We start from the raw sequence: 19,645 nt of genomic DNA, 5'->3' as shown, positions 1-19,645 counted from the left end.
TCGATCAGCTGCCTCCTGCACACCCCCTATTAGGGATGTGCCCGTAACCAACGTACATGCCCTTGGCCGGAATCAAACCTGGGACCATTCAGTCCGCAGGCCGACGCTCTACCCACTGAGCCAAACCGGTTAGGGCAGATGACACATTTTTAATCATTTAATTCCTCAAAACCTCAGGCCCAGTAACAATTCTAGATCTTTTCCCCCAGAGGATGGTAGTTCATTCTAATTGAGGCCCATAGCTCCTTACTAGCTATTGAAACTGTTCCCATCAACAGAATGCACGGCTGCCAGAAAACGACATTTCCAGCCTTGGTGGACGTGGTCCCAGAATTTGGGAACAGCTGATAGTTTCTCTCCATATGGCTCGGACTCACGAAGAACCAAAGTACTCATGGAACAAAAATGTTTCTTAAAGGCAGAAAAATATTTCTTTAGAGTAAGTTTGTTCATTAGTTTCGGGATCTTTTTGTTATTTTGGTATAAATGAAAACTATTTCTTCTTTGCTTAAACAATCTATTTTTTAATCTTCTTGTTTAAGTCTGTGCTGTCAAGGATTGAAGCGTCATCCAACTTCTGTAGTCGTCTCTTAGAATTCTCCTTTCACCAAAGCTCCGTGTCCCTTGCAGGCACAGGGCAGCAGATGTTCCTCATTCGGCAGAAACAAGATTTCCTTTGTTCTAAGCAATTTCCTCTCTTTGCGTTGCAGGCCCGTCTGAAAGAATTTTGCCAGAAATCCTACCTGCTTGATATGAAGGCAGGCAAAACCAATTTCTAGAATAAATGGTGAAAAAACCTGCTTAGGAGAAATCATTTAGATCAGAAATGTACTTGATATGTATTGTCAGGCTAAAGAAAGTTACACATATATTTCAATATCAATCCCTCTTCAATATTGGATCTGCTGCTTGTTGGTTTTGAGAGCTTGGCAAATTAAAGCATTGAGTACCAGGTACAGGATCAGCACAAATATCAGGGCTCGCTATTTTTAGTCCACTGTAGTCCTGGAATTTTTCTGATACATTCTTGTTCTTCAAAACCTTCTTTCTAGATTTCATGAGGAAAACACATCCCTTTGGATGAATGTATTTTTGAAATATGTAAAAAATACAAATACACAAATCATTTTAATAGGTACATTTTGGTTGCTTGCCTTCTTGATAACTTCTAGGAAAGTGCTTTAATCTCACCAAAAAATTCTCCTAAATTACACTTTTGTCTAATACATTATTACTTCAGTGCCTGTAAAAATGAAGTCCCTGCCGTGACCTGGGGTTATCAGAGAGGGTGGCCTTCCATTGATCTGAGTATTTTGTCTTTGTTACTAGATTTGAAGACAAAACTCTGCCTTTGGACTTAGTTTTCACGTAACACAGTGAAATGTCGGAGGTAATGAAGCATGGTAGCAACCGTGCTTGGGTAAAAATTGCTGTTTAATATTTTAACCCTGCTGACTTGGCTTCTGTAATTATTTGCTTGCTAAAGTAATAGAAACGTTATTTTGATTTTCTGAACTCATATAAATTATCCCATTCGATTAAATACCCCATAGCCCAGGGGTGGGCAAACTTTTTGACTCGAGGGCCACAATGGGTTCTTAAACTGGACCGGAGGGCCGGAACAAAAGCATGGATGGAGTGTTTGTGTGAACTAATATAAATTCAAAGTAAACATCATTACATAAAAGGGTACAGTCTTTTTTTTTTTTTTTAGTTTTATTCATTTAAAACGGGCCGGATCCGGCCCGCGGGCCGTAGTTTGCCCACAGCTGCCATTGATGGTGGTTTGAATACCCCATTGATTGTGATCTTACTGGCCTTTTGAAACACATTCCTCTGCACCTGGAGACCAGGACAGCACAAATACTCTAAATGGCCTCAGTGGCCCCAGATAACGTGTTTCCGTTGACTCAGTGGTCCCAAGACCCGAAACTGTAACTAATCTTTGTAAGATAACTAACTTGCTCAATCTAAGCTTCTGTAACAAACTGCTTTTTGCAAACCAGTTTCCTCATTCCAAACCTCGAGATGTAATCAGTACCTTTGTGATATTTGCCTATATAAGTCTGATGTTTCAGCCAAGGGGGCACTGCGAGATTTGGAGAGCATTGCCCCCTCGTGTATGTCATAGCGATGCAGAGGGAACAGTAATTGATTCTGGAAAACCTTGACAAGTTAACTTACTCTAATGCTTATTTTCCCCATTCTTGACAGAAGAGTGAAAATGAACTCTCATGGGTAAGATTCAAGTGTTTGAGAAATTGTACATCCAGAAATGTTTTCATGACATGCCCTCGTCAGTTACATAACTGCATTCCAGGACATGCACACCATTTGCGATGTTATTTTGTGGGAATTAAATGAGATAATGTATGGCAAGCACTTTGCTCAATGCCTGGCCCACAGAAAGCAGTTAACAAATATTAGCTATTTATACTACAGTTTACTTGCTTACATCTGGGAATCCTCATTCAGCCAAAGAGCTGGGCAGAAAACATTTACTCACAATTTTGGAGATAATTACTGTAACATTCTTCACAGCATCTGAGGAGTCAAATAAGAAAAATAGCATCATCACCATGGAAATCTGGGGAAACAAAGACACTAAAGATTTGCAAATGCATTTCAATTACCCAAAGAGGTTAGAAGCAGAAAGAGAAACACACATTCCATTTCCTGCGTTCTCCATCGGTTTAAATACTTCAGTGTGAGTGTCTCAAGAAGCTGACTTTAATCGTGAAGCTGATGATAGAAAGCCCTGTGGGCTTCTCCCAGAGACTTCCTTCTTTCTCCAGCAGCAGAGCAGCTAGAGCAGCAGGGGGTTTGTCTGAACACTTCCCCTTTGCCGGATGAAATAAACAAAGAGGAACTACCTGAGGACTAGTTTTTAAAATACTTTTGTTTCTCCATTATTAAAGAAATAGGCAGTAACCACTAATACTTACCAAGTAGAAACTACCTGCCAAGCAATGCACTGAGTGCAATAGTTTATCCATCCAAAATTCCTGGGAAGTTTACCCCTATCTCTCTTTCCTCATCTATAAGATGGGGATTAAAAATGATTCAGGGAAGGGCAAGAAGATGTTTTTAATGTAAGTTAAAACTCAATGAAAGTAAAAAATAAAAATAAAAATGTGTTAACGTTGTATAGCTCCCAGTCCATTTGCCCCTGATAGTGACTTACTGTATCTATTTGGCAGGTAAGGGGTTGTCATTATGTCTTCATAATTACACTTTGACAGACTCATATTTATATTTATTTCCATTTCTTATGTTTACAATACGTGGGTGTATACACAGTTTGCAAAGTTTAAAGCGCTTGGAAATGGGAAATATCGCATGGCTGACTGGGTGCTGCTGCTGCCTGTGAGTATGAATTTCTGGCAGTTGACAGCAGCCTGTCACTAAATGCTTCGCGGACAATCCGCGAGCCCATAGTGCACAGGCAGGTGACTCACTGGATCTTTCCACTGAGCCGTCCTACAGGTGTAACTGGAATCAATTTCTGCACTAAGGAATGAAAAATGTATTTAAGAAACATTTACGCACTTGTTACTAATCTGTATAAAGATTATCAACAAGCTATATCAGAATATCCCATTCCAGGGTTACTTTAAACAATATGGCTCTTTGGAGAAGTGAGTGTAAGTAAAATAGACTAGCAGCAAGGAGAATATGTGAAAATGTGAATGGTGGGGAAATATACATTGAGACCATTCACTGATTAAATATATATTAGTGTCGATGATGTGCTCTGCACTCCCCCAGTTCGGAGGACACACAGTAAACTAAACAATGGGCATTCTACAGGGCAGACAAGCAAAATACGCTATGTTGTCAGGCACTGCGATGAAGGAACATACAGCAGGTAAAGGATGAGACTGTGGGGGAGGTTCCGGTGAGGAGGTGGTGAGCCGAGTATCCTCCACTGACTTGAAGAAGCCAACCATGTGCATATCTGTACAGAGGGTTTCCTCTACTAACATTTGCTCATTCTCCAGGAGCCCGTGGGTGAGACTTTAGAAATAAATTTATTTTTAGCCATACGCACACATCACACCATTAAATTTGACTTTACCAACTGTATGCAAATATGCCAGGTTAGGTATGCGCAGGGATCCTACAAAATGCCAAGAATAAAGAGGTCTTTGCAGGCTTAAACTGCTTGGCAGGCATATTTCATCTAAGAAATGAAGGAAGAGACTTAGGTGGAAGTGAGTCGCTTCTCTCATTGGTTTGTGACCTTGAGTTACTCATCATATAAACCCAAACTGCAGTCACATAGGAGGGCGAGAAAGAATCTAGAGACTCCACAGAGACACGGCACAAGTAAGTGATATGATTGACCTCCTCAAAGATAAGAAACCAGATACTTTTTACTGTTTAAGGTTTTATTTCTATTACTGTCATATTCTCTGTGTGAGAGTGACTATCTTTTCTCACCATTTCACTTGCTCAGAGCCTCTCTATGTTAGTGGCCATGTGGAAATCAAATGGTAATTTCTAAGAGAAGTATAGGTACTTAGTGATTTTAAAAGATTTTTAAAAGATCCTTCGAGTGGATTTTAACATAGAAAATACTGTCAATACCAGAGGGGAAAAGCCTGTCCTGATCCCAGGTTTGTGAATTGTTCCAGAATTTTCCCAAGTGATGTTTTCAGTGTGTGAAGCAGTAGAGAATGTCATAGTTTTTCTTTCTTTTTTTTTCTTTTAAAAAGGTGTAGGGATTTTATTCTTCCCTATCCTCATGTAAAATAGGTATTTTTGTTAGGAAGAAGGAAGATGGACATGGGTGGGCAACTTTGCTGTGTCTCTATCAGAAAGAATTAGAGTTAACACTGAAACCTTCTTAGCATAGTGACTAGCACACAATGAGTGATTAGTACCTGTTGGCCATTATTATTACAGGTCCTTTCCACCAGGGCCAGGACTAGGAAGGGGCAAGTGAGGGAGTGAGGCACCCAGGGCACACAGTGTAAGGGGCACTTGGTCTCAGGGTTGGGCAAATGCTGACCCTGCACCTGTCGGAGACAGTACCGCCTTGGGAGGAAGGGTCTCTTTCAGGCAAGCAAAAATAAAAAGTTCAGGTATTTTATTTATAATATTTTCTATCACTTTAAGGCTCATTTTTTGGAAGTGTCCCCGTGTTTTGCCAAGAATTGCATTCTATCATCATTTGGTTTCAAAGATCATTTAAGGCATTGCCCCAGGCCAGAAATTGGAACTCACAGTTCCCAAAGCATATTTTAATTATTCCTCGTGCTTTGGATTTAATGTGAGGCAAGCATTGAAAATAATTAGTTGGTCTTTGATAGGAAAATAGATATCTTGTCTTGCTAATTAAAAATTAAACATCTGGTGTTTGATTCAAATCCATAACTTACTCAGTTAACAAAAATTTTTATATTTCTCTATTGTCCTACAATTTAACTCCAACCTGGCAACTTCTCCAAAACTGAACTGGAAATGCTCAGGCACTCGGGGAATGAGGGAAATTAGCATACTTCACCACTAACTGTTAATGGGTTTCATGTCAATATGTGCAAGAAATTCTCGCGTAGACAGTAACATCTCAGGCGATTGCTTTCTGAATCCAATTGTTGCATTTCAAAACACTGTAGTCAATGAGAGTACATACATTATGCTCTAATTATTACTGGTCAAGTTAGGTTGTAACAAAGAACAGCTGGCAAATTCACAAGCAATCTTTGTTTTTATACTGAAAACTCATAGGCATAAAAAAATCAGTAACATAAAACCGTATCTAGAATTCCCAAGTATGTTCAAAATTCCTTTTATTTAAGAGTAAGAGCTCGCTCATGTAGGCCAACACTTTCATGAATAAAATAAAGTAGGGCAAATAGCATTTAGGTTCTATGGTTAATAATCCCTTACTTGTAAGTTTTCTATCCATCAAAATTACTCCAAAAATCCCATCCCTTTTTTTGGTTACCTGCTGAAATCTTAAGGGGCACAACCTTAATAATTGGATATTAGTCTCCTTTGCCAGAGAGTTACATTTGTTTTTTGTGTGTTAATCCTCACCCAAGGATATTTTTCCATTGATTTTAAGGAGAGTGGAAGAGAGAGGGAAAGACAGAGAGAAACATCAATGTGAGAGAAACACATCGATTAGTTGCCTCCTGCACAAGCCCTGACCATGGCCTGGGCCGGGGAGGAGCCTGCAGCCAAGGTATGTGCCCTTGACTGATATCAAACCCGGGACCCTTTGGTCCGCAGGCTGATGCTCTATCCACTGAGCCAAACTGGCTAGGGTCAGAGAGTTACATTTGGAGTGTTGTCACCTTTCTGGCACAAGCACTAGAATTTTATAGACTGTTTCACTGCTCTTACAACAATGTGCAGAATAAAATACTGGCTTAGTTAAAATAAAATGGTTTTTATTATAATAAAAGTTTATTTTATCAAACTACTGCTACAATAAACTATCAAATTACTACACTGAAATGTATTATGGTAATATGAAGTAAAAAGAGCTACAAAGCTAGTAGAAAGACAGAACTTTTAAAAACACTGTAAAATATTTAATTTCTAAACTAGTTTAGCATATGTTAAAGCTAAATCTTCTTTTGCATTTAATGGCTAAATTCATATGCATTCATATGTGAAAGTTTCTATCCAGGGTATTTACTAGTCATTATTCATATGGTGTGTTTTTAAGAAACTATGTATCTTATTTTTCAAAGAGAATTCTAAGAGGGCTTTTATTTGTCTGCTGAATCAGGAACTTTACATGACTTTCTTTGGAGTAGAAGGAAGGTAGTGGTTAGTTTTACGAATAAAGGAGTTCTTTAAGCACAGACAACGGTTTAACTTCCTGTTTCTGTATCATTTCAGGAAAATATGCAGCTTTCCCTACACATGTGGGATTCTTAACATAGAATGACAGTGGAAGGGCTCAGCAACGAAGCTAACAGGAAATAAGAGGCCAGCATGACACTAGAATTTCCGTAGGCCAGTCAAATCATATTTAGGTCTATAACCCACCTGGGTGTTATTTTCATGTATTATGTAAAGTTGGAATCTGATTACATGTATTTTTCCTCCTTTGTCTCAGAACCATTTTTTGTTGTTGTTAATCCTCACCTGAGGATATTCTTCCATTGCTTTTTAGAGAGAGTGGAAGGGAGAGGGCGAGATAGAAACATCGATGTGAGAGAGAAACATCCATTGGTTGTCTCCTGCCCATGCACCAACCAGGGCCAGGGATTGAGCCTGCAACCAAGGTACGTGCCCTTGACTGGAATCCAACCTGGGACCCTTCAGTCCATAGGCTGATGCTCTATCCACTGAGCCAAATCAGCCAGGGCGTCTCAGAACCATTTTAACCTTGTCCCTTTGTGTCCCCACTGTAATGTCGTATCAGCTGTGTATTATCTGAGGTTCTGTTTTGAGATGCTATGCACCTCTGTATGTCTAGTCCTAAACAAAGATCACATTGCCTGAATTGCAAGGTTTTCTATATGTCCTGCTATCTGGTAGGTCCAGTCCTCTCCTTTTCTCTTAATTTATCTTGGCTACTTGGTCCTTAGCATTTCCATTTGAAATTCAGGATCAGGTTTATCTTGGACTTTGAATGTAGACAATCATCTTACTAATAAAATAGACAAACATGGTAATTGACCATACCTTCGCTGCGCCTCCCATTGGCTAATCAGCGAGATATGCAAATTAACCGCCAACAAAGATGGCGGTTAATTTGCATATGTAGGCCCGAAGCGGTGGAGCAAAGACTGAAGGTGGCTCCGGCTGGAGCCAAGGCCTGGGTCCCGGGTGCCGAAGGAAAACCAGTGCCGGCAGCCAGGGGAAGGGAAGGCCTATTGCATGAATCTTTTCATGCAACAGGCCTCTAGTCTTACTAATAAAAGCCTAGGTGGTCCTCACGCCGTCACAAGACGGCTGTGCGCACAGCGGCCACGCACAGGTGGGCGGGCCTGGGCTTGACACTGCATGCATGGCACCGAGCCTGCCTGGGAGTCCTGCCTCCACCCAGCTCTGCGCATGGCCAGGCCTGGGGGTCCAGCCTCAGCGGCTCCAGCCTGGGGGGCCCGGCCTCCACGGCTCCAGCCTACCTCTTTGGGGCGATCCATCGAGGAGCCCCAGATGGGTGGGCAGGGCCTACCTCTTTGGGGCGATCAATCATGGGGCTCCCGCACTGTGACAGAGCACAAGCCAGGCTGACCCCCCCCCACACACACACACACACAGTGCACGAATTTCGATTATAAATAAGGATAGTTTTTCTCTTCTTTCCACTCCTTACAGATGTTATCTTATTGAATTAACTAGGCCAACTGGGACTATGTTGAATAGTAGTAAGGTTCTTGTTATTCCTGACATTAAAAGAAATGCTTCTGTTGGTTTTCCATTATGTATGATGTTTGCTCTGAGGTTTTTGTAGAGACTCTATTAGGTTTAGGAAGTTTTCCTCTATTTCCAGTTTGCCAAGAGGTTTGTGTTTGTTTGTTTTTAAAGATTTTTTTTAACATGAATGAATGATTAATTTTATACATTTTTAAAAGGGTTTATTTGCATCTATTGAGAATATGATTTATGGTTTTTTTCTTTTAATCTATTACTGTCGTATATTATACAGATAGATGTTTTGGTGATGACACATCTTCCATTCCTGGGATAAACGTATCTTGTCATTATATTTTATTTCTTTTTATACTCTACTAAATTTGAATAGCTAATAAGTTATTTAGAGTATTTATATCTATGTTTATAAGTAAGATATATCTATACTCTTCCTCTTTTAATATATCTTTGACTTTTCATAATTTTTCAATTCCCTGAAACTACTTGTAAAAGACAAGGATTGTCTTTTCCTTGAAGATTAAGTAAAATTTGCCTGTAAAATCACCTGGGCCCTGTGTCTTTGGTGGGTGTAACTAATTACCCATTCGGTTTCTTTACTGATTATTGTTAAATGCAGGCTCTTGGTTTTTGTTTTATTTGATTGTGTTAATGTATAAACCTCTCAAATTTTCCCCATTTAGATTTAATGACATAAAGTTATCTGTAGTGGTAGCTTATGATTTTTAATGATCTGCTTTATCTGCTATGATCTCTTTTTATTTGTAACATTAATTACTTGTGACTTTTCAGATATTTTCCTCTTAGAGGTGGCAATTTGACCTTTTAAAAATTTTTATAAAACTGGCCACCAGACCCTAGTTTCAAGCGCTACCATTTTATGGGCAGGATTTTATTCCTCTTTATTCTGAAGGAGCTAACCTCCTGACTGGCCCCGCCTCTGGCAGAATTTAGAGTCCTGCTTATTGCGTTTGTTTCTGCTCACTTTGGCCCAGGCAAAGCTTATCTTGCTTTTAATCCCAACTATGTATTTTTTTTCTATATTTCATTTTTATTTTTATGTGCTTGCAGCAGGATGGGTTTATCAAAGAACATGATCTGGAGGATTTGAGTCCAGTCAAATCACACAAAGCTGGACACTCGCCTCTACTATGGTGGGAGCCGTGCCTCCCTTTCCTTCTCCTTCCCTCTCTTCCTTTTTATTCTCCCTTTTTTATTTTTCAACTCATACTACTACCAGAGAATTAGTATGAGTGAGTGAGGTTCTTGCCATATCTTCAGAAAAGGAATTTTCTAAGATTTGGATGGCAGGATGGGATGTGGTGTGAAGTTCCATTTCCTAGGTTCCAAAATCCCTTGCCCCTAAGCCGGTCCTGGAAAAGGTGCGGCTGGGTTCCAGCAGAACCAGCAGCAAGGCCAGTGTCCAGAGTTCCCGTGCCATGTTGCAGCCGGTGTGGTTCAGAATCCAAGCTGATTGAAGTCCATTAGTCCATGTGTGGAGGCCCACATGGCCGTGCGCTAGGTGGGTGCAGGGGAGCGCACCCCCTTGCCGCAGGAGAGCCAGGAACCTGGTGCACGAGAGGGAGAAGAGTAAGAGGGGAGAGCAGGAACTTCCTGTGTTAGGAAGTCTTAAATATTCAGGTTTCATGCATTTGCAGTGGCCGCGCCCATCCTAGTGGCCACTCATTTGTTCCCAGGTGTGACTGGCAGACACGTAGGCACCGTTGCACATCACGCGAACCTTACTGGGCATGTGTCTAAACTGCCTTTGTCCTGTCCCTTCCCCATCGATCAGCGGGGAACAGACGTGGAGAGTGTTAAATGCAGCTTTTTGGCAAAGCTGTACAAATGGCCTGCCTCTACTATTTGGTCTTGTCTTGCTCCTTTCCTGTTAACTAACAACCAGGTTATTACAACAGCATCAATACCATGTGCCAAGCACCATATTTTACACACAATAGTTTCATTACCATTTTACAGGAAAGGAGACTAAAGCTAAGAGCAGGTGACTTGCTCAAGACCATTCAGGTCATGTCAGGGGTGACTCCAAAACCATACCTTGCCTTCACCTTGAAGTTGTTCCTCACTGCATCCTTTGGTGGGGGCTGGGATATGTTTTACCTTTGTCCTTTGGTCCATCATCTTTATGAAATAAAGTCTTTATTAAAGTGAGATTACTGAGGCAATGCTAAATGAAATAAGAGGGGGAAAATATATTATTCTAGACACTATCCTCTATTTCCTTATCTATTTTCATTGGCCATAGAAACATTTACTTGAAATTCCTAATGTTAGTTTTTAAGCCAAAGCTTTACAAAATATAGAAAGGATTTTTAGAATCAGTAAATGTTTCCAACTGCATTTACCTTTACTCATTTTTGTTGGTGCTGTTATAAAAATGAGCACGTATATCCTGAAAAACAAAAGTCTTCAAGTTTGGGATTTGTAGCTGTAGAAATCAAGAAAACAGATTCTTGTTCAGTAGAAAATATAATTATGCAAGTAACTACAAGAATGTGGTGTGCCAGTAAAGCTTCATTAATGAGTTCCGACTGTTGAAAGGATGTTCTGGAAGGAGAGATAAGCAGTTGTCAGATGTTCACAACTGTGCCAAATCTTAGATTTAAAGATATATTTGCAGAGAAATGTAGATAACTACCCATCTCTGCCAAGAGTTTTAAAATATCTTCTGTGCAATTTAGAGACAGAGAAGCATTGATCAGACCGTCAAACCTCAGAGAGAAGGTAGGGGAGGGTGGGGATAAGGGGGAGAGATCAACCAAAGGACTTGTATGCATGCATATAGGCCTCACCAATGGACACAGACACCAGAGGGGTGAGGGCATGAGGGGAGGGGCGGGGGCGGGGGCAAAGGGGAGATAAGGACACATATGTAATACCTTAATCAATAAAGAAGATTAAAAATAAAAATAAAATATAAAATATCTTCTGTGCTTGAGTGAAATGCACTATAAAATAGCATAATGTTGTAAATTAACAACAATACAATCCCTTTGTTTTCATGCAGAATTGAGTAGTTAGACATTTATGTGGCATTTGACCAAATGAGAAAAGGTTACATGTTTACATTTTAATGTTGACCATAATGGACATATATGAACCTATATGTACATGTAATGTTTATAAGAAGAATATATAATTTCTTTATTTTTATGGAACCCTTGACCTAAGACAACAAAAATCAATGTAAAATGCTTTTCAAATAGGAACTGCAACAAAGAATGACACTTTTCCCACTCTGAAGAAGTTGTTGTTGTTGTTCTTTTAAGACTTAAAACAAATAGATTAAAGAATTACAACAATTATGCTTTTTATTTCCTAGATAAGAATTTTTCCTTTATGATTACATAAAATGTTTCTTTTTTTCAGAAGGAAATCTACTACTTCACATTTTTCATTTATTTTTTGTGCTCTCATATCTTTCCCACTATTTATTTCTAAGCTCAGCATTTCTAAGGGACTTGAAAATAGTCTCATTATTCTGATGGGCAATTCCTTTAGTTCCCCAACTATGAACTTCCTGTATGCATTCTTTCCCAAAGGAATTTAGGGCTGTAAACGTTGGAATATTTATTAGTTTACTCCAGTGAACTCTTGTCCACAGAGAACATTCCCTCACATATTGATGCGTGTGACATGCAGCACCTTTCACTTGGGTGGGAAATGGATGGCGAATGGGATGAGACAGGACACAGAATGATCCGGGGGACTTTTTAGCAAGGAGCACCACTCCACAACCTGCGCACAAGGAAACCCCGGCCCAGAGAAACGACTCCTTAGGAAGCACCAGCCCATCATTTCCTGGGCTGAGGGGGTCTAGAATAGATAGTCAGCCAGACCATGCTTTCCAGCCGTCCTCTCCACAGATAGATACCATGAATGCATGAACCTAAACTATGAACTTTGGTGATTTAGATCTCTATGTTTTGTGTTTGACCTTTTATGTGATGTGACTTCGATGGAACTTTGAGGCTGGAGCCCAGCTTTTCTTTTTATCTAACATTCTAGTAATATCTTTGAAAGATTTCCTTAGTAGAGAATAAAATGTTTAAACTTGCCAGTTTAAATAAATAATTGTTACTTATGATTTTTATTTATGCAATTATTATAATTATTATTTTTAGTGTGCTCTATTCAAAGTGCTTATTCTTCACTATAGAACCAGTTCAAAGTTATTATTATTAATAACTAATAATTATTAAGTGTTTAGCATTGTTCTAAATGCTTTACATGTATTACCTCATTAAATCGCCAAATCCATATTAATATCTTTCTCTATAAAAAGTGTGATTTAAAATTCAGTGAGATTTTGTTGGCTAGCTCAAAAATACACAGTAACTACATGAAAGAACCGAATTTCAAATGAAAATGTTTCTAATTATTATACAATTACAATACAGTCTACTATTAGTGCTTAAAATAATTAATTGTTTAAACGCAATGGAAATGAGCCTTGGGTGTTGTGGCTCAGTGGTAGAGAGTTGTCCCATGCACCAAAGGGTTGTGGGTTCGATTCCCGGTCAAGGGCACATACCTGGGTTGCAGGTTCATTCCCCTGGTCAGGGCACATGTGGGAGGCAACCAACTGATGTGTCCCTCTCACTTCAATGTTTCTCCCCCTTTCTGTTCCCCTCCCTCCCTTCCACTGTCTCTAAAAATCAATGGAAAAAATATTCTTGGGTGAGGATTAACATAAACAAAAAACAATGGAAATGAAATTACACAAAACATAAAAATCTCACAAAATGATATAGTGACATGCATCTAGCCAGTAGAGCTAGTATTAGAAAACTCTCTGAAATAGAAAGCAAGTTTGCTTGCTTCCTTCCTTGCTCTTCTACAGGGGGACTGGAGAATTATGTTCACCGTTGTCCCATCCCAACAGAGGTCCCCAAGATGGGGTATGTTTATATGCTGCAAGCAACCCAGGAAAGCCAGCAGCATGGACCAGTAAGAAAGAAAAGAGAGCATTGTTTCCCTAAGCCTTTGATTCCTAGAGGGAAAAGCCACAGGTGAGGGGAGAGAGAGGGTGAGAGGTTGGCATGGCTGGCTCATGTTTCTGCTGCGTGTACCCTGCCCCTTCCATCCGTACCCAACTGTCCTCACAAACTCAGCTGTGTCAACAAAGCAAACAACAAACCAAATGTCAAACACCATCTATTACAAGTGACTGAAGGCAGGACAAAGACATCTTAAAATGCAAAGTTCTGACTCCATCCTCTGAAGGTTGGTGGGCAGATACCCTCTTACTCAGAAGTCTTTTTATAATAAAATTAAATTTGGTTATTTCACTGGAATGTTCCAGCTAGTTCTTAAAAAGAGTCCTGATGTTATTTCAAGTCATCCCATATATAACTAGGATAGTGATTTATAATTATGGTTTTGAAATATCTTTTAATATCTCCCGTTATCTCAAAAGATGCCATAAAGTTTTCAAAATGTCCCCAAAGAAAAATGTTGAACATCTCTAGAGGGCTGTAAAAATAATCCCTCCATTTTTCTCTTTCCAGAATTACACAATGCCAAGCTACAAACTCATTTATTTTAATATGAGGGGGAGAGCAGAAATTATTCGTTACATATTTGCATTTTTGGACATAAAGTATGAAGACCACAGAATAGAACAAGCTGATTGGCCTGAAATCAAACCAAGTAAGTAGCACAAATAATAGTTGATGAAAATGTAGGGAAAATATTTTTCCAGAATGTTTTCTTTCTTCAGGGAAATGAAAAACTAAAGAATTTTAATCTCACATAGTTTTATATTGAGAAACAGCAGTGCAGGCAAGCTAAATAAATGCTATGTGACCCAGAAAATTTCCTATTCGAGGTGAAAATACAAACACCAGAGAAAGAGAATATAAAGATAAACCAATATGTCAGAAGAGCTGAAATGGGGATACTGAAGTCAATGTTTTTTTATCCTCACCTGAGGATATTTTTCCATTGATTTTTAGAGGCAATGGAAGAGGGAGGGAAAGACAGAGAGAAATATTGATGTGAGAGAAACACATTGATTGGTTGCCTCCTGCACCAACCCCAACCAGGGCCCAAGCCCGGGAGGAGCCTGCAACCGAGATACGTGCCCTTGACTGGAATCGAACCCAGGACCTTTGGTCTGCAGGCTCACACTCTATTCACTGAGCCAAACTGGGTAGAGCTGAAGTCAATATTCTTGACAATTAGAGTTGCTATGGATCCCTATGTTTTAACAGTGGACCAGATGTGCTGCTCTAACAGAAAACCAAACTCAAAATGGCTTAAATAATAATTTTTTAAAAAATGAATTGTATCACAAAACTGAAAATCCAGAAGTAGAACAGGTTTCCAAGGATGGCTTTATTCATTTCCTTCTCTGTGTGTTGGCTGTGTCATGAGGCTGGTAGCCATGTGCTTACTGCAATTCCAGCCACACAGCCTTGAACAGCAATGCTAAGAGGATATATGAGAAAGAGTAAGGGAGAGAACTGCTTCCTTAAGAGTTCCCAGAAGAATAAAGAAAAACTTTCCCAGAAGCCCTCAGCAAATTTCCCATGTCTCGCTGGCACAAACTGAGTCACATGTCCTTTTCTGAATCAGTCACTGGCAAAGGGGATGGGAAGAACATGAGAGCCACCCAGTCCCCCTTTGAAGTTGGGGATGGAATCAATTTCTATGAGGCATGTGACTATATAAGAGAGGGGTGGATATGAAAACAAAACTGGGATCTGTTTGATCAGAGAAAAGAGCAAATGGACAAATCAGTCGGGTAACCCAATCAAAACATGCAACTTAGCATTGAGGACAATGGGGAAGAATTGGAAATATCATTACATTTAACAAACAACAGTGTGTGGTTCTCAATAAGCTGCAAGTCATCCTCTGTAAGATGTTTGCCATGTTATCTAGAAATATTAAATACTAATTACATCTAGAATCCACATATTTATCGCTGGATTATTATAAAATCACATAAAGATGAAGTTGAAGAAAATAACTATTGGGTCCTTGAAGACTAGCTGGCACTTGGTAGATACTCTACACTGTAGAGTCTACAGCCTCTGTTGCATTTAATTTATCTAGCATGCCTACATGGGATATATTATTATTTTTATTCTATAATTGGGATAACTGAAATACACAGTGTTTAGGTAATTTTCCCAAGTTCACAGCCCTAGCAATTTTGAAACACAGGTCAATTTCATACTATGACCTGAGCTTCTTGTACTAGATAATGCTGACGGCAATAACACTGTGATAAATGGGGTGTAAACAATAAGTATTGCAACGTGCCTTTGGGAAGCATGAGTTCCTTAAAAGCCACTCTTTGTTATCAGAGAATTCTTCTCTGGTGGGGTAGAATATTTTGTTTTCTGTTCTCATGAAAATTTGCCATTGATGTCCACACGTTTCTTCCAATATCAGAATTTTTATATGGGGTTTTTCATTCTGTGGACATAAAATAGGTGAAAATTAATTCTACCACTAATTAAGTCAAGAGGTAGAGATAATACATTTAAAAATGTCAGCTTTTAGATACGTTTTTAGATTTTTTTTAGTGCCTCATACCCTATTTTACCTTAACTTTTCATTGTTATTGAAAAATGGAATTGCTGGATTTTCTTAATATTTTAAAAAATATCTTTATAGAGTTGAAAGGGATCTTAAAGTTTATGATAGTTAGGATATGGTGTCAAATAACAGAGACTGAACACAAAAGTGGTTTAAAGAGGATAAAAATTTATATCTTTTGCATAAAAGCCCACATATATACACTATAATTGTTTTTCAATATATATGGGAAAGCAATAAAATACTAAAATGGTTATAATTATGTGGTAGAACTATTTTTATTTATCTTCATTTTAGAAGCTTTCTATAATATATATTGCTTTCTGACAAAAATATAATAGGTTTGATAACAAAACAAAGCAGAGCTTACAGACTAAATATTAATATGATATCTGCTATGAGTCTGTCCTATGTTTGCACAAATATGCTTGCTGCCTTACCATATACTTCAAATAGTCCCTCATCAAAAAGAGAATTTTGCTAAATTCCTTACCGTAATTCAACATGTAAGTCAAGCTCTCCATATTACTCAGACTATGGTTTTAAAGAATAATTAATGTGATCCCTGATTAAGGCCTCAAAAATTAATGAAGCTTTTTTTAAAAAAAAGGTGTTTGTTTTTTTTAAATTAAGTAGAAGGATATGTAAGTACTAGTATATGAGATAATGTACGGTATAATATAGAGTTAACTGGGTTTTCGACCTGGTTCTGTCATTAACTGAATAGAAGGTCTTCTAACAAACAACTCTATTTAAAAAAACAAACAAAAAACTTGTAAAATGTAAAGATTCCACTTGAGGATGCTTAATGACTCTTTTAAAATAAATATTCAAGAATTCCATGACTTTAAAATCATGCCTTGTTTCCACAATTATCAGTAAAAAATGGGAGTATTGTAATACTTGATTTTATTATGGAAGTTGATTCTTTCCTCTTTTTATTTTAAGCTCTTCCATTTGGCAAAATACCCATTTTGGAAGTTGATGGACTTAAACTTCACCAGAGCCTAGCAATAGCGAGATACTTGGCCAAAAACACAGGTAATATGTGTATTGTGTTTTAAGATTTTTGATGACTGACAAAAAAATTAGTCCTGGCTGGTGTGGCTCAGTGAGTAGAGCGTTGGCCTGTGGACTGAGGGGTCCCAGGTTCGATTCCGGTCAAGGGCACATGCCTGGGGTTGTGGGCTCGATCCCCAGTAGGGGGCATGCAAGAGGCAGCCGATCCATGATTCTCTCTCATCATTGATGTTTCTATCTCTCTCTCCCTTTCCCTTCCTCTCTGAAATAAAATATATATATAAAAAAATAATAATTAAAAAATTTATATTATATATATATATACTATATTCATTAAACAAGTTTATTTTTTAACCAAAATAATGTGTATATAAAATTTATGTTGCACTAACACATATTTCAACAAATGGAATTCTTTGCAAGTTTAGAAGAGATGGAGATTCCTTCTGACTATGAAAATTTGACTTTGAAGTGAAAATGACATTTGAGTTGAGCTTGAAGGATCCCTAGAATTTCAAAAGGAAGACTCGGACTTGGGCAGTGTTTCTCAGACTGTGTGTGCATCAGGATAGCACGGAGGCTCATTAAAACTCAGAATGCTCAGCCTCGACTGCAGAGATTGTGACTCAATCGTCCTCGGGTAGGACCCCAAAGTTTGCATTTTTAACTGTTTCCTCGATGATGCTGATGCAGCTGGTCCATGGACTTCATTTGGAGAATCTTTGGGCTAGAACACTCCAGGCAGACAGAATATGAAAAGCACTCTAAATTTGCAGAGTTGATCTAGCTGGTTTGGCTCAGTGGATAGACTGTGGGCCTGCAGACTGAAGAGTCCGGGTTCGATTCCAGTCAAGGGCACATGCCTGGGTTTCCAGCTCCATGCCCAGTAGGGGGCCTGCAGGAGGCAGCCGATCAATGGTTCTCTCTCATCATTGATGTTTTTATCTCTCTCTTCCTCTCTGAAATCAATAAAAATAATTTAAAAATTTTAAAAAATTGCAGAGTAGAGTAGTAGAAAGAGAAACCGATAGAAAAATAGATTGGGATCTGGTTAGAAAGATTCACAGTATGGATGTCATTCCTTAAGCAATTGTAGGTTTTAAAAATTGAGATGTAATCCTATATAATAAAAGGCTAATATGCAAATTGTCCCCTTGGGAGTTCGACTGACCATGAATTCGACTGCTCACTATAACGTGCTCTGATCACCAGGGGGCAGTGCAGAATGAGCTGGGGAAGGAAGGCCCTGGCTGGCAGCCGGAAAGCCCCAATCGGTCCTGATCACTGGCCAGGCCTAGGGACCCTATCCGTGCACAAATTTCATGCACTGGGCCACTAGTTGACATATAAAATTAGATTAGCTTCAGGTGTACAACATAATGATTCTATATCTTATATAATAAAAGCCTGATATGCAAATTATGACCAGTCGGTGGTGGGTAGAGCTGGTGAGTGGGTGGAGCCAGGTCAGTCAAGGCAGGTGCCAGTGGGCAGAGGGAGGGGACAGTGATTGAGAGGTGGTGGCGACCAGCAGTGGCGGAGGGGCAATTGGGGGGCGGGACCAGCTGCTCACCGGCTGGCACCATCCCCCGATCAGCCCATGGGTCACCTCCTGCAGAAGGAGGCCAGACTGCCTAAGCTGTCAGTCGGACATCCCCTGACGGCTCCTGGTCTGTGGGAGGGTGCAGGCCATGCTGAGGGACACCCCAAGTGCACAAATTTTTGTGCACTGGGCCTCTAGTATTTATATGTTAAGTAATCACCAGGATAAATCTAGTTAATATCCATCACCACTCATAGTTACAAATAATTCATGAGATGAGAACTTTTTTAAAAAAAATCCTCACCTGAAGATATGTTTATTAATTTGAGAGAGAGAGAGAGACATCTATGTGTGAGGGAAACATTGATTGGTTATCTCCTGTAAGCACCTGACCTGGGATCCAACCTGAAACCGATGTATGTGCCCTGACCAGGAAATGAACCTGCAACCTTTTTTTGGTGTATGGGACGATGCTCTAACCAACTAAGCCACCTGAACAGGGCTTGTGATGAGAACTTTTAAGATCTATTCTCTTAACAACTTTCAAATATACTATACAGTACTAGAGGCCCGGTGCACGACATCCCTCTTGAAATCTGAGACCCCTCATTCCTAACCGCCCATCTGCTCTCTCCTTACCACTTGGCTTGCCACTCCTTAGTGCTGCAGTGGAGGCAGGAGAGGTTTCTGCCACCACTGCTGTGCTCGCCAGCCATGAGCACAGCTTCTGGCTGAGCAGCACTCCAGCTGTGGGAGTGCACTGACCACCAGGGGGCAGCTCCTGCTTTGAGCATCTGCCCCCTGGTGGTCATTGTGCGTCATAGCGACCGGTCATTCCACCGGTTGTTCTGCCATTCGGTTGTGCATATTAGTAGGATTTTATTATATAGGACTAGAGGCCCGGTGCACAAAAATTTGTGCACTCGGGGGGGGGGGGGCCCCAGCCCGGCCTGTGCCCTCTCGCAGTCTGGGACCCCTTGGGAGAAAACGACCTGCTGGCTTAGGCCTGTTCCCGGGTGGCAGAGGGCAGGCCCAATCCCTAAGTGCAGCCCCTGGTCAGGCTCAGAGCAGGGCCAATTGGGGAGTTGGGGCGCTGCCCCGTCATGCACAGAGCAGGGCGGATCGGGAGGTTGCAATGCCACCCTCACTCACGCTCAGGGTAGGGCCGAT

At 39.9% G+C, this 19,645-nt stretch overlaps 1 protein-coding gene across 3 annotated transcripts in view; it reads left to right on the top strand.

Annotated features, from left to right (window-relative positions):
* Positions 1-19,645, top strand: part of HPGDS (hematopoietic prostaglandin D synthase) — a 43,986-nt gene that overhangs the window by 4,623 nt on the left and 19,718 nt on the right. The window contains exons 3-5 of one of the 3 annotated variants that reach the window (XM_014549011.1): positions 279-439; positions 13,872-14,013; positions 16,861-16,953. In XM_014549011.1, coding sequence (XP_014404497.1) covers positions 395-439; positions 13,872-14,013; positions 16,861-16,953 — 280 coding nt within the window. In that variant the 5' untranslated portion in view covers positions 279-394. Of the gene's footprint in view, positions 1-278; positions 440-13,245; positions 13,374-13,871; positions 14,014-16,860; positions 16,954-19,645 lie in introns of those variants that run through there. The other 2 variants (XM_014549012.1, XM_005877780.2) reach the window with 2 other exon arrangements.

Source organism: Myotis brandtii, unplaced genomic scaffold, assembly GCF_000412655.1.
Source record: "Myotis brandtii unplaced genomic scaffold, ASM41265v1 scaffold530, whole genome shotgun sequence".
In the NCBI taxonomy this organism is placed as follows: domain Eukaryota; kingdom Metazoa; phylum Chordata; class Mammalia; order Chiroptera; family Vespertilionidae; genus Myotis; species Myotis brandtii.
This window is presented reverse-complemented; position numbering and strand designations above follow the sequence as displayed.